This window comes from Camelus bactrianus, chromosome 10 (assembly GCF_048773025.1).
Source record: "Camelus bactrianus isolate YW-2024 breed Bactrian camel chromosome 10, ASM4877302v1, whole genome shotgun sequence".
Taxonomy (NCBI): domain Eukaryota; kingdom Metazoa; phylum Chordata; class Mammalia; order Artiodactyla; family Camelidae; genus Camelus; species Camelus bactrianus.
Genome location: NC_133548.1, coordinates 7,226,083 through 7,241,580, shown reverse-complemented (window position 1 = coordinate 7,241,580; position 15,498 = coordinate 7,226,083). Strand labels below are relative to the sequence as shown.

The window sequence follows — 15,498 nt, the reverse complement described above, 5'->3', positions numbered from 1 at the left end:
CCAGGAGAACAAAATCTCCTGTGCCTTTCTCCGCTGCGCTTCTGGGTCATTAGAGCCCCCACGCTCACCCCCGACCCCAGGTTTCCTTCATTAGCCTCCTGCTGGTTGGTCCCCTACCCACGCCCAGCCTGGCTCTCTTGGCACAGGTACCAGATACACCTGACTAAGCACTGCTGTAAGCAACACACAGGCACACATACATATGCACACATGCACGTGCACACATGCTCAGAACTTTTCAGTGGCTCCGGGACAAATCTCTCTTCTATGCTTGATATATGCACCCGCCTTCAGAGAAGCTCAATCTGAGTGTCTCACGGGCTGTGTCCTCATGTCCAAGATGGACCTCAGAACCCTTCCCCCACAAGCCTGCTCCTGTTGCCTGCATTGCCTGATCAGGTTAGGAACCCAGAAATCAGCCTTGCTCTTTTTTTCTTTTTTCACACCAATCACCAGGTCCTACCAGTTCCATCTTCTAAAACTCTAAAAACTCAACTCCTAGAAACCTTTTTCATCCCTCGATCACCATCAGCACAGCCCCAAGGTCAGACCCACACCAGATCCTCTCCTCGGAACATTAATAAGGCTCTTAAATGATCTCCCCCTACAGTCAGTCTTGTCACCCAGCAATTCATACTCCAAGCACTGCCAGTGCCATCCAACCAAGTCATGGCCCTGCCTAGAACTCTTCAAGGCTTTCCAGGGCCCACAGGATCAAGTCCAATATTCTCAGGAAAGTCCATTCCAAGTTGACCACGCCTCCCTCAACCTCCTTTCCTGCAACAATCGGGGCTCTATCCATACCCAGTTTCTTTCCATTTCCCTAATATGCCACATTTCTGCACATACTATTCCCTCAGCTTGAAACATCCTTCCCTACCCTGCCTGAGAAAGTAGACTCTTGCCTTAAGACCAGGTCTATATACCTTGCCCTGTGTTCTGACCTGACCTCCCAGGCAGAGTCAGCCATCCCTCTCTTGATATGTACCTCATGTTATTATCAGATCTCTATCACAGTTGTTTCCATGCCTGCTTCCTGACTGGACTGTGAGATCTCCAAGAGCAAAGACAATGTCTCATTCATCTCTGTATACCCAGCTGCTTGCACAGTTTCTGGCTGAGAAAAAGGCATGCCTGTGTTTGTTAAATGAATACAAAATAAAAAATGAACACATCTCACTTACCGAGCACTACAAGTGTGCCCAGCTCTTTTTGAACATGGTTCCAGTTCCTCCCCACTGCTATCTCATCAGTAGATACTGCTATCACTTCCTTGTACAGATGGGGAAATCATAGCTCAAAAGTGCAAGAAATTTATCCAAGGTCATACTGCTAGCGGGGGTCAGAGTCAAAATCTGAACCCAAATCTGACTGGCTTTAAAAGTTCCGGTGGGCTACATTCTTGGCCTGAAAGTTAAGACTTCTAGAAGCTGGCTTTAATCCACAGTTCTGATTTTATCTCCCACAGAGAACAACTATCTTGGTCTCCTCACCAGCCCCTGATACACTCGACTCACATCCCTAGACTCTTCATTTAGGGTGTTTTCCTGGTGGGGAAGTCCTGGCCTTTCCTTCCCACCTCCACAAATCTCATTCAGTCATCCTTCAAGATCCGGCCAAGTCCCACCTCTTCCTTGACGCCTTCTCTGACCACAAGGCTTAATAATCATAGTAGCATTCATTGATCGCTTAGAATAGTGCCTGGCACATTGTAAAGGATTTCCGTATATTAACTCACTTAGTCCTTACAACAATATATGACCTCCATGTTACAGGGTAGGACATTGAGGAACAATGCGATTCAGCAAATTGTCCAAGTTCACACAGCTAGAAGGAGCAAAGCGGGGATTAAACCTGGCAGCCCACGCTCTTAACCATTCTGCCATATGAGGCTCTCCTTGGGAGCATCTAACTGGTCTCTTGGTTCTTAAAACAGTTTCTCCCTGCACAGCTCTCTTGAGCTGTCCATCCTGTTCTGCCTGGAGCCCTTTCCAACAGCAGAAACTGTCAGGACCACAGGTATTAGATGTTGGAGCTGACAGAATGATTCCACGTATGTGACCTCATTTACTCAACTTTCATACACACAGGTCTTGACTGCCTCACCAGAGGGCATAAATGGTATCATCTTGGCTAACACGAACTCGGGATTCCAGCAGATTCATTATCAAGGACAGTGTTGAAGGCCAGAACAAAAGAAAAGAAAAATTTCTGAGCAGCCAAAACCAACATCATAACAGTTATGCATTAAAAACTGTGATTTTCTCATAGGAGAGCCTCTCAGACCCAACTCAGAATCCACTCCCTGTTGGTGACACATAATTCTAACATGGTGGGAATGCTGATTTCTGAGTTCACAGAGAGAGAGAAGGATATCCATTGCTACCTGACAACACCTCCTAAGGACAGACGTGGAAAAAACTAGAAAAAGCTAATCGAAGAACGAAGAACTCGAAAGTACAGCAACCAGGCTTCATTTCAGGCAGGGACAAACTACAACAACGGAACCACTGTGTGACAGTCTGGTGCAACACCTGAGGGGAATCATGACATACTGAGTCATCCGGAAAAGATTAAATCGCATTCCAAATATGCTCGGGGAGACAGAGAGGTGCACAACGTATTTTAGAAAGATTTCCATCTGAAACATGGTAAATATTGGAGAGCTTTTAGGGGACAATGCCCCACTTTTTAGGGTGAGTTCCTCCCCCAGGGGTCCCTCAGGGAGACTGAGATTTTGCTGATCGATTCCCACTGCCTTCTCTCAGTGCTGGCCAACAAATACAGGAACACCCTCATCAGATACTGGCCTAAAGGAAAAGCTGTGGTCCAAAGAATCCAGGGAGGTTACTGGTTCTTGATGAAACATTGGTCCTAAGTACCCTCAATAAATCAAACGCAGGGCACCCATGGACACAGCTGACTGACCGCCTCTCCTTTCAGAGACAGCATAGAGAAGGTGGGGGGCAACAGGCCCTGGAGTCAGCTCAGGTTCAGATTCCAGCTCTTACATCTCACGGGGCAGTCATGCCTTCAAGGCACCTAGCAAATGCTCACTAGCTGTGAGGTCCTGCTCTCTCCTCCCTTGACAGTGATCCGATTCTCTTTTTATCCTAACCGCTCCTTCGTGTGTCTGCAGTCACTCCTCTCCCTCCTTCCAACTGTATGCCCCCCTGAAGTCTCTTCCCCTTCTCCTTGGCCACTTCATCCGATCCTAAAGCTTCAAATACTCTCTCTCCACACACATGACTCCCAGGTCTCCATCTGCAGCCCCACCTTCAACTCAAAGCTCTGGTCTCCTGTTTCCACCTGCCTGGACACCTCCATCTAGGAACACCAAGACAGGTGCATGATCTGTGACCCAAACCTGCTCCCCCTCCCAACTTCTCCCTCCCCTCTCACCCCTCCACCATCCTTCCAACCATGCAAACCTAAAACCTCAACATCTCTGAGCCCTCCCCCACCTGGAAAAGGCAGAGTCCTACAGCTTCAGTCTCAACAACAGTTCTCAACCACTGTTGCTATCCCTGCCCCACAGCTGCCACCGTCCTTCCTCGCCACTCCCCAAGATCGCCGAGGGTCAGGGCCTCCATATCTCTTTCCTAAGTTATCATCTCCCAATTGATTTTTCCACAGAATAACTCCACTCTCCAAATTCTATTCCACACTTCACTCCCAGCTTCCAAAACACAGCTCTTATTAGTCCTTTGCCTGCTCAAAATTCTTTTGTGGCTCCATTTACCAATACTCTGTACACAGCATCCAATAAATGTTAGTTTTATTTATTTTAGTTTAAAATTTCAAGACCTGGCCTCAGCCTGCTTCTCCTCCTTTAGATTCCACGGTTCTCCCTATACACCTTGGTGCCCCTCTATGGACATGAGGTACATTTCCCCCTTCCCCACCTTTGTTCTTACTAATTCCTTTGCTGGGCGTGGCCTCCCCAAACCCAAGCTCACTAATCAATGTTAAAGGCCAGTCTTAAGTAGTATGCCTTTTATTACCAATCCCCCAACTTGTAAACTCTCCCCTTCAAAACCCCAAGAGCCCTCTGTTTGTAATAGTAACTACTTTACTCACCACTAATTATGTACCAGACACTCATTTAATTCCCGCAACTAATCTGTGAGATAAGCATGCTTATCTCCATTTTACAAGTGAGAAAAAATTAGTCTGCAGGTTAGGTATTCATCTGACTCACAGGACTAGTAAGTAGAGAAGTCAGATTTAAACCCAGATCTGAGCCTCAGAAGTCTATGTTTTAATCACTAAGCTACACTGCCTCACTGCATCTCTTTCCATCTCACTGCATAAACCATGCTTTTCTTTTGCTATTATTTATTGAGCACTTTCTATGTGCTGGGCGCTATTCTAAGTACTTTATCTCAATTAGCTCATTTAATTCCCATAACAACTCTGTAAGCTAGGTACTAGTATTATCTCCATTTTACAGATAAGGACACCAGGGCAGAGAGAGTTTAAGTCCAAGGTCAGTACACAGACAGTCTGACTGCAGAACCTGGTCTCTTAACCACACACTGGACTGTTTTTTATCTGCTTCCCCAATTAAGCAGTCAGCTCCCAGAGCAGCGTCTTCATCTCTGACTGACCTTCCACTCCCCAACACAAGGCGCATCAAAAAGGAAGCCTTGATAACAACCTGTTGAGTTAAACTACCAACAAAGTTACAAAAAACTCACGAGACCCATGCATCTATCTCCCTGCCAGCACATGCATTACCACTGGTTTCATTTCTCTCCCAAGTACCTCTGCACCCCCACTCCTCTCTGGGTCTCCCACTCACACCTGCACATCCTTCTTACTTCATCACTTTTCAGCCTTTTCTCCCCACACATGAGAGACACAAGGGGGAGTTCACATGTAAACCAGTGCAAAATCCCAGTCTACCTGATCCCAGCTTTGGCAAACAATCAGCAGCGGTACACATACTCAGTCACTCATACTTAGCTCTTTCTTCAATTACCTGGGGCCAGACCCCCCAGAGAAAAGCAGAAAAATGTCCTAGCATGGAGGTTCCCAGTCAATGGGTAGGCCCAGACCCAGGAAGGCAGGGAGGATTCTAAAGGATCCACAAATCCATATGCACATCAAATATCTGAGGGCAGATTGGTATGTCTTGCATATAAAGCTGAAGCTTTTTTTTTCTAATGTATATTTGATTAACCACAATGGCAAATATAACATCAAAGCCATCTAAAAGCTTTCCTGAATTCATAGTAGCTTTGAGTCATCTATTTTCACAATAAATGATATAAAAATAACTACTATTTGGTATTATAAGGGGTACTGTGAATTACTGGTTTTTAAAAATGTCCTCAATCTCAGAAAAAAGTTAATAATGAAGTAAATGTAACTTCCAGGGAAGCTTGAGGACTCTGGCCCTGAGATCTGTCTCAGTTATCAGGAGTCAGACCAGTTCCCTTTAAAGTCTTCCTACCCCAACCCCAACACCCAAGGATGGGAGCTCACTCCTTTCCTGCTTGGCTGGATGAGAATGTACTAGAAGAAGTGTAATGAGCACAGGATATTACAAAAGCTGCCCAGGAAATAAGGAACAAATATAAGAGGGAGGGAATGTGGTCATGGGTAAGGAGGGGAATCAGCAGAGCTGCCACTGTGCCTGTCACCTCCAGATGTTTAATAGTGTTCACAACCCCCATGCCCACCCACAACATATATCTGAAAATATACACATACACATTTTTCACAGACGCATACAGCCTTACCCCAAGCCTTTATCCTATCAAATACTTGTTAATATAACTTCATTCATTCCACAGATCTTTATCAAACACACATTCAGAGATGAATATCCCTACCCTTTTATCACAGATAAAGCACAACTCCCTCAACAGCTATCTCACACACACATGCACACACACACACACACACACAATGGGTCAGATACACAGCCACCCCTCACAGCCCCAACACAGCTACCACAAACTCATCTCATACACATGCAGCACCTATACATATGAGACACACAACTATCCCTGTCACACACAGGTACTCAGACACATCTATGACACACAACCATACAACCTGCATTCAGAAGCATACATCTTCTGTGGCTCACTGGGGTCCTCTGGCCAATGAATCCTTTCAGGGAATGAACACAAGCGCTCTGGTTGACCAGGGGGCCTCTGGCTACATTTTTTCATACAGCCAGGCCCCATTCTGCCAGTCAGACCATGGATTAGTTACTGTAGCCCCTCTGCAGCTCAAATTTCCCTTCCATCAGAAGGGTGGTTCATCCTATTAGGAAGGCTTGGAGAGGAGGGGATCATAGGACCAGAGACTCAAGTTAAAGGTCATGAAATATTCCTCACAGAGTCCAGGTGTCTCACTGAGGTCTTACACTGAAACATATGCACATGGTGCCTACACAGAGCCCATGCCCTTACACTCCTTACTAGGCACTGGACTTCTGTTTGTAAACACTACTTTCAAACAGACCATGCGCACATACTGTACACACTGCCAGACTCACGGGCCTCTGCATGCAAGCAAACACACCCAGACACACAATTTCACAGTTTAGGGAGCACCTGCACTCCTTGGAGAAAAGGCAAGAAGGCGTCAGATTAACTTAATACACACAGTTCCTGAAGATACATCCCACAACCTTGTACAAATAACCCCCAAGAGCAATCCAAAAACCTTCCTTATTTATTCCTCTACCACAACCACAGATACATCATCAAAATACTATGCAAAATACAGATTTCCCAAGCCCAGAGCCACACCTGCTGACTCAGCTCCTCTGGTGGCTGTCCAGGGGCTGGCAGTCTCCAAAGCAGTCCCTGGGGTTTATGGGCACACACTGCACATGCACACACTCCCAAAGACCCCATAGCCCAGAGGGCAGACACACAACTGTTAAGTGGCCCACAGCCTCAGGAGTGCCAGGGAGAGGAGAGCCTGTCTGTCTGCACACACCTCCTGGAAAACAGCTGCCGCAGACCAGGGAGGAAGGAGATGCACATGCCCTGCCCCCAAATTGATGGGGAACCTCTCCCCCACTCCCCAGCCAGACGCAAGTACAGGTGTCTTAAAGTCCCTCCTTTCCCCATTCCCAGTAAAACCACAGCCCACCCTAGGCTTGGCTCCACCCTCGACCTTGTCCCCTCACTTCGTCCAACACTGCCTCTTGGGGGAGGGGGAGGGAGCTGGCAGAAACGCTCCCTCCCTTAACCTCCCTTTCAAGTTCTTATCCCACACTCAATTCCATACTCCAGAGTTCTCACAACCGCCCTCCAGCCCTCTAGTCTCCCTCGCAAACCCTACGCTCACAAGGGCTCCGACGTTTAAAACAGAAGCCTCCACTTCCAGTCTCTCACCCGGGAGAGACGACCAGCCATGTTTTTGCCTCTCACCCAAATCAACTCTAGTCCCGAGCCTGAAAGGCCTCAGCCACCCTCACCCTCCTGCTTCCTTCACTCCGGGTTCCCGCCCTCCTGGCGCGTGCAGTCACAGCCTCGAAGTCCCCACTCGCCCTCACCTGTCCTCGCACGCGCCGTCCCGCCCTTCGCCCCAAGCCCATCGCCATCACGCCCGGGCTCTCACCCACCAGTCCTGTCGCCGCCTCTCAGGCAGTACTTCCCGCCCACCCGCGGACCCTCACCGACTGCGGCCCCGCCCTCCTGAACGGACCACCCCCCGCCTCCTAGGCCCCGCCCGCAAGGCCCCACCCACGTTCCCCACAGGCCCCGGCCCCCCGTGCTGACCCTCACCCTCACAGCCCTACACACCGCCTAACGCTCTACACACCGTAGAAGCCTCACACACTGTCTTCAGGACTCCCTCACAGGTCCCTGACTGTACTTCCCAAGTGTCCCCGCCCACAAGGCCCCACCCAGTGCCTCTCATAGGCCCCGCCCTCAGAGCACCTCCACCAGCCCTCACCAGCACCTCACAGTCTGTCACCCATCCGACCTACACCCCCTCAAGCGCCGGACCCTCATCTTCTCGACAGCAGGGCCTGACTACACAGTCCTACCCACAAGTCAAGACAGGACCCTCACTGGGGAACAGGGGGAGGCTCACTGGATGGGCTCACAAGGCTGCTCCCGCACTGACTACGCGCACACAGGGTCAGCAAGCTGGCCACACCCACGGCAATCCGCCGCACTACGCCGTTCCTGCTGCTCACCGGCGGACCATGCGCGCCCTCTCTTTGGGACAGGCGTCCTCACACGCCCCTCACAACTCTCGCGTGCTGGTACACACTCTCACTCGCCCTCCAGCCAGAGTCCGCGTGATGCAGGCGCCCTCACAGGCCCAGATCCTGGGACAACCCCCCGCTCCTCACTCCCGCGCCCAGGAGCCCAGCGGCGGCTCCCCAGGCTCACCTTCGCTGCAGAACTTGCCGCCGAAACCTGTGTGGCTGCAGTCGCAGCCCACCTCGCCGGGGGCCAGCACGGTGCAGAGGCCGCCGTTGGCACAGGGGTTGCGCGCGGGTGCGCACAGCGGGTCAGCGGCGGCGCCGCGCAGGCCCTGGCTGCCCAGCAGCGCGGGGGGCCGCTCGCCCAGCTTCAGGTTGGCCAGGAGGCCGCGGAAGGGCGGCTCGTACTTGACGGTGCTGAGCGTGAGCGCAGAGAGTCGCACGTCGGGCGGGATGCCGCCCACGAACAGGTCGCTGGCCACCTGCATCTCGCGGCGCTTGGAGCGCACCTCGGCGGCGCGGGCCTCGCCGTCCACCGCCAGGGCCGTGCGGCGTGCGTCGCGGGTCAGCAGCACCATGTGCCAGCGGTCGTCGGCCACCGGCGTGTCCAGCTGCAGCGTGGCTGGCTCGGCGCACGAGAGCGTGAAGCGCAGCCGCAGGCGCCCGTCCACCAGCAGCAGCTCGAGGAAGTCACAGTCGCCGCCGTCGTCCAGGTAGAGCAGCAGCGCGCGCGTGGCGTTGGTGCGCAGGCTGAAGCTGAGCTCGCCGCTGCTCGCCGCACCGGCCCAGCGCGCATAGCGAGCCCACTGCCCAGGGCCGCCGCCAAACTCCAGGCTGCCCGCACCCGCCGCCAACGTAAGCAGCAGAAGCAGCAGCGGCAGCGACGGCGGCCGCCACGGGCTCCCGGGCGCCATGCCTCCGGCAGCCCCGGCCCCGCCCGGCCCCCGGCCCCGCTCAGGCTTCAGAGCCGTGGGCGCATGGGGCAGGGAGGGGGCCGGGCGCCCCCTGCGCCGAGCGGGGCTCCCTCGCTGGCTCACGGTGCCATGGGCCCAGCCGCGGGGTGAGGCGTGCAGAGGCCCAGGTGCTGGCTTCCCCGGGCGGCGAGGGAGGCGCCCCTCCCCCGCTCCGACGGAGTATGGTTGAGGGATGCCTGCGGGGAAACAGAGAGGAAAGGGTTAATGGGGGGCTTAGGGGAGGGGAGCCGTCAGTGTCGAGCTCCCCCCTCCCACCACCAAGCGCTCAATTATTTCCGTTTAGGACTCGAGGAGCCGCCAGACCTGGAAAGGGTCTCAAAGCGAGAGACACCACCATGACGAGAGAACTGGCGGTCCAACACTTGGAGGGGAGGAGATGGCACTCGCTTGGGGGCATTATTGGTTTGAGATGTGGATAGGTAGGGAGGTAACACCTTAGAATCCAGTAGCAGCCCAACCAAATGCCCTAACTCTTGCCTCCCATCAGGACCAGGGCCAGCTCCTATGGGTGAAGCCTAGAGACTCTCCTCCAGCTGGTGACCACAGCCCCTTCCTCTCTGAGCCACCCAACCTCTGTGACTGGCTCCCACCGCCAGCCACGGCTCTCTCTCATCAGTTCCTGGATAATGCTGAATAATGAAGTTGCTACATAATTCATTGGGATTAATTAAACGCCAATTTGTCAATGGTATCACTGGTTAACCTGGCTGGGAAGGGGGCAAGGGAGAGAAGTCAGCCAGGACCCAAGCATCCAGGCCCCAAGTCCATCTATGCAGGGACACAAGCATCTGATTCCTGTCTCCAATTCTCCCCAAATCACACTCATCCATTCCTGGGCCCCAACCCCCTGCTCACCAGTCCAGATCCTTCCTGAACCTAAATGATTGTCACTCTCAACCTCCAGTTCCCAGTCTTCCGCCTTGGACCTGGGCTGGTACCTGGGTTCTCTTCACCCTTCAGTTCCACCCTCCTCCCCATCCAGGGCTGGGGGAGCCACTAGGAGGCAGGCAGGATCATTTGCATAAAATTGCCTTTCTGAAATGATTACCCTTGTAACGGGCTGTCAGAGAGCAATTTATACCCCACGCCAGGGAGGGGAATTTGCATCTCGTTAAACTCCGAGTCGTAATTATTTATATCCAACAACCCTCCTGAATATTACATTGATTTTATTTTGGGGAGGGAGGAAGGGAAGGAGGTGGGGAGAAGCCTGGGAGAGAAGCAGGGAAGGGCTGGAGTTTAGGAAGAGATAGGAAAAGACTGAATCTGGCGGGGAAGAGGAAGAAGAGAAATCACCTGAAAAGTGACAGAGACAGAAGAGTCGTGGAGGAGAAAGGTGGCCTGATGGGGAGAAAAGGAAAGAGAAGATAGAGAAAATTAAATTCCAAATTCAAACACCATTTGTTAAAGCCCTGGATGCTGAGCATTTTTACAAATGTTATTTTACTTACTCACTCTGAAACTATTCCCATTAACCATTGGGGAACCCCCGTAGAGAAGTGGAGGAACTTGCCTAAGGTCACACAGCCAGGCAGTGGGGAACTGGGACTTAGACCCACGAGTATCTAACTCCAGCATCTCCAGGAAGGAGACAAAGAGCAGGGCAGCCACAGGTGTAGTTCAGAGAGATGTGAACCACAGGAAGAGGAGAAAGGTAACTTGGAGTGAGAGAAGGTTGGATGGGTGTGGTTCTTCCCTACATGGGAGGAAGCTGGGGTATGAAGAAAGAGGGAGAAGGTAAAGGTCCCCTAAAAAGCCATAGTGAGGGGTTGAGCCTCTGCTCATGGGAGGGAAGGGATGGTTGGAATGATAGTTATGCAGAAAGAATATGGGGCAGAGAAGACCTCAGGAGGCCAGTGGTAGAGTTTGGGGAGCCATCTCCAAGAGACCCTCAAAATGCACTTCTCAGGTCCTCCTATCTGGCTCCTTCTGACTGCTTTCTGCTCCCTCAATTCTATAGGATCCAAGAGGGACTCAAGTGTCCTGCCCCAGCACCCCTCCAAGGGCTGCCCCTTCTGAGGCAGGGAGGGAAGCCAATCCAGGCAGGCAGTCTCCTCTCCCTCCAAACACTGGAAGATATATATAGCTTTGCCACTGCCTCTTCTCATTGGGTAATAGAGATAATTAACATGCACAGGCTAATTAGCCAATCAAATTAAATGCAGCACCTGCTCCCAGCCTGATTGATGCCCTTACCCCCACACACATGCACCCCCACCCCAGCCCAGGGCAGGGGAGGGGGACTCTCAGTATTGGGGGAGGGAAAGGCCAAAATCCCCTCTTCTTCAGAAGGGGCAGCCAGAGACCCCCAGCAGAGGCACAGCCCTGGTGGACAGAAGAGAGGCATCCTCCCTCCCTCCCTCTCCCCCCAGGATCTCAGTCTCAGTCTAGCTGTGCCTCTCTCCCAGTCCCAACCCCTACCTCTGGACACTATTTTGGGGAGGGAATTAATTAGCTATCGATTTCTGCTGGCAGATGGAATAGGATTCGTGCTGCTGTCCACTCACCCTTCAGCTCAGGAAAGGGAGGGGAATATTTTCCCTGCCCCACCCCCAAGTCCCTCTGCCTACTCACATCCCACCCGCCCTCCAGAGAGTGGCAGAGGGGTTCCTGCTGACAAAGCCTAAGGGCAGAGTCTCCCTTATTCAGGAAGTTGGCGGAGGACAGATAGAGTGAAGGATGGTGAGGAGGCCTCCAGAGGCTGGGAGGCAGATGTCTGGGTCCTAAGAGCCAAAGGAATGTTACCTGGTTGGGGGATGGGAGCAGCAGTAGTAAAATGGATAAGAGTCCAGGAGGGGCATAATTCCACTGGTCTCTGTGTGCCCAGAGGTGGAGGGAGAGTGTGGGAAAGGAGTGGGCGCTGTGTGCAGGCACGTGCCTGTAAGCAACGGTGGGGGCAGAGGCTGGGCTTCTGCGGTGCCTCTGGGAGGAGCGGGGGCATGGTCTGGGCCTGAGGCCCCTCAAGGCTCATTACTCATTCTCCCCACAGCCCGCAGCTCTGCAGCACAGGCCAGCCTGGCTTAGTGCTGGGGGCACAGGGGCTGCAGGGCTGGCCAGGAGGAAGCCCCAATCCTCCCTGTGTCCTCTCTCCAGGGACTCAGGGACCCTCGGGGCTGGTTCAAGCTTGTGAGGCAGAGACAGCCCCAAGAGGAGTGTCAGTGCAGCGGACACCTGGGTCCTTTCCACCCCGCCCCATCCTACAGTTCCCAGAAAGCCCGCTATTCTTCACCACTCCTTTCTTCTAGCCCTCAGCCTTCCCCACCTCAGGACCAAGCTTCTGCTGAGCCAGCCTCCCACCCACTCTTTCTCCCAGGATGCAGGGGGTTCCTGCTAACCTAGCATGCTCCATCCTTCCTCAACTCCTGGTGCACAGCTCTCCGGCCACAGATCTCTTCCCTGTGGGCCAGAGCCATTGCCTTGCACAACTCCATCAAGTAAATGGTGTCCCCCGGAGTTGTGCAATTTGATGGCCCCCCAGGCTCATGCTGTGCCGAGGAAGCCCCCCTACACCCACAGTGTCCACGCTCTGCTCCCCAAGACCAACTCTTCTCCAGTGCCAGAGCTGGGATGTTGGCCAGAGCAGCCTTGGGATATCCTGCCTGCTGACTGACGTCAGTGCAGTGCACATTGCCAGCCACTGCTGGCCCAGGGCCACTGCACCCCTGGGGATCTGACTTCTCCCCTGTAATCTGGGATTTTGCACCCAGTCAGCTCCCTAGCACCCCCTACCCACAGGTGGACTCTGCAGCCTCGAGCCAGTGGTGATGGGAGCTGGAGGCGGTGGGGGTCAGGGTGACTCAGCTGCCCTCAGGACCTCAGCCTACTCTCTTCCCCCACAGAATCTGGTCTCATAGAGTCTTTCTGGGTCTTCCTAGGCTGACAGCCTCCTCATCTTCCCACGGCCAGGCCAGTGCCAGTGTGGCATCTGGGCTGCAACTTTTGGGCTCCCCACTGGGCATCGGGTGCCAGGCTAGATCACCACGTGCAGTCTTATTTAATCCTCCAGTTCTAGAAGGTAGTTTTGTCACCCCTGGCTTACAAATGGGGAAACTGGGCTCCAAACGATGGATTCATTTGCCCAGGTGCAAGTACAGGTAAGGGGTCAGCTGGCTCCAGCACTTCGGGCCTTTCTTCTACCCTGCACTGCCCACAGGCCACAGGGCAATGTCAGGCCCAGAGCTCACCCTTCTCTGGCCCACCCTTCACAGGGACCACTACCCTCTTCAGACAACACAGACTGAGTCTATCCTAGGCACTGAAAGACAGACTTCAGAGCTCATGGAGTTGATGCCTTTTGTTTTTTCTGAGATGGAAACTGAGTCCCAGAGAGGGGCAGTGACTGACCCAAGGGCCACAGAGAAGAGCAAGACCAAAATCAACTTCACTGTCATTCTAGATGCTTCCCATTTTATCCACAATTCCACTCCTGGGCCTTTTAGTCTGACCAAAGTCCCCAGCCCCCATACCACAAACTGAGTGAATGGATGTGAATTACAGGCTGAGATGGTCCATCCCCACCCTGGCAGAGCCCCTAGCCAGGGGTCTTCTCCCAGCATCCACACATCCCCTTTTCTGGCCACATCTACAAACTACACACACACACACACACACACACACACACACACACACACACACTCCCACACCTCCAGCCAGGGGAACGCCAGCATCCCTCTGGCTCGCCTCTCCTCATGCCAGTTCCCTCTCACGCCAGCTGGGAGTGTGACAGCAGGGGCCTCCCCCAGGCACCAGGGAGGAAGAGCCGGGTTTACACACATTCTGGCGGCCCCAGAAGGCAGCCTGTGGACAGGTGGGAGAAGTACGTGTTATGAGGAAGGAGATTTTGGCTCTAGCTAAAGAGAAACTTGCTGGCAATCCAAGCATCCAACAGTGGAGTAGGCTACCTCCGTGGGGGTGGTGAGTTCCCCGTCTGTGGAGGTGTGTGAGCTGAGGCCGGATGACTACTGCTCAGAGATGCTCAAGAGGGAGTTCATAGAGATGCTTATAGGGGAGGGGGCATCAAACTACTTAAGCTCTGAGGTCACTTTCAATTGCAGAAGGTGTTTTTTGGGAAGTTCTCGCTCCTCCCTAAGACCTCAGGTGGGATCGGCGGGCTGCCAACAGGTCCCACCTCCCCTTCCTACTCCCTCCTTCCAGTTCTGATGACCTAGAAGTGACAAAGGAAGACCTCAGGCAAATCGACATCCAGCCATGTCTCAGCAGGAGGCAAAACCAAAACTGAGACAGTGCAGGGATGAGAGGCACTGACTCAGGAGCCTGGGGTCATGCCAGCTCTACCCACTTCTAGCTGCGTGACCTCAGACAAGTTACTTAGCTTCTCTGGACCTCAGTTTCCTTATGTGTAAAATAGAGACAGTAGTAGCATCATTGAAATTAAGAGTTAATACATGCAAAGCACTTAAAACAGTGCCTAGCAGAGACTAAAGTGGAAAAGCATGTGTTATATTAATCTTCACTTTTAAAACTCCTCAGCTCAGCATTTTATAGTTTGCAAAATTCCATGTGTCTTCTGTTTCCTTTGATTCTCACCAGAGCCGGGTAAGGAAAGTAAGCCAGTCATGCTTAATAACTGCCCCCTTTTGCAGATGGAGAAATGGACACTCAGACAAGAGAAGGGGTCTCTGAGTGCCCATTCCTATGGGACAGGATTCTGTGGGAGAAGAGAGTGGGCTGAGGTCCTGAGGGCAGTTGAGTCACCCTAACCCTTACCCCTTCCAGCTCCCATCACCACTGGCTGGAGGCTGCAGAGTCCACCTGCGGGAAGAGGGTGCTAGGGAGCTGACTGGGTGCAGAATCCCCAAGGTCACACAGCTTGTAAGTGGCAGAGCTGGGACTCAGATTTTGCCCCTTGAGCCCTCCTCCCACCCTGGAAGGTGGGAGAGGGACGACTGGGTCTGGAGACTAGTGGAGATTCCATAGCAGCACAGCTGGAAGTGGGTGGGGGGGGTGTGCCGGTCCCCCTGAGCAGGTGTCCATGGACATGGAGATAAGCATGAAGGGAGCTGGGCACAAGAGTGGAAGCTTAAGATGTGCGTGATGAGGCTGTTGCCAGGTGTGTGGGGCTGAGGAGATGGGTGGGCTGGAGACCGAGCTGCAAATGAATGACTCGGCGGAGTGGGGGCTGGAGTGCAGGTGCCTGGGAACTTGGGGGTAGGTGGTGGAAAGGGTGAGCTCACGCCTATGCCCACCTCTGTGCTGAGCACAGCTCAGGCATGACGACCCAGGTGGGTAGACCCCAGTGATGCAGAGGGGACAGATGGTTTCCAGGGGCAGCCTTGTGTGTAAACAGGAGGGGCTTGGGAATATTCCCAAAGGTAT

At 53.1% G+C, this 15,498-nt stretch overlaps 1 protein-coding gene across 1 annotated transcript in view; it reads right to left on the bottom strand.

The window, feature by feature from the left end:
- Positions 1–15,498, bottom strand: part of NRXN2 (neurexin 2) — a 106,458-nt gene that overhangs the window by 87,499 nt on the left and 3,461 nt on the right. Inside the window, exon 2 of the mRNA XM_074371803.1 lies at positions 8,376–9,338. Within this exon, the coding sequence (XP_074227904.1) occupies positions 8,376–9,102 (727 nt within the window). The 5' untranslated portion in view covers positions 9,103–9,338. The remainder of the gene's footprint in view (positions 1–8,375; positions 9,339–15,498) is intronic.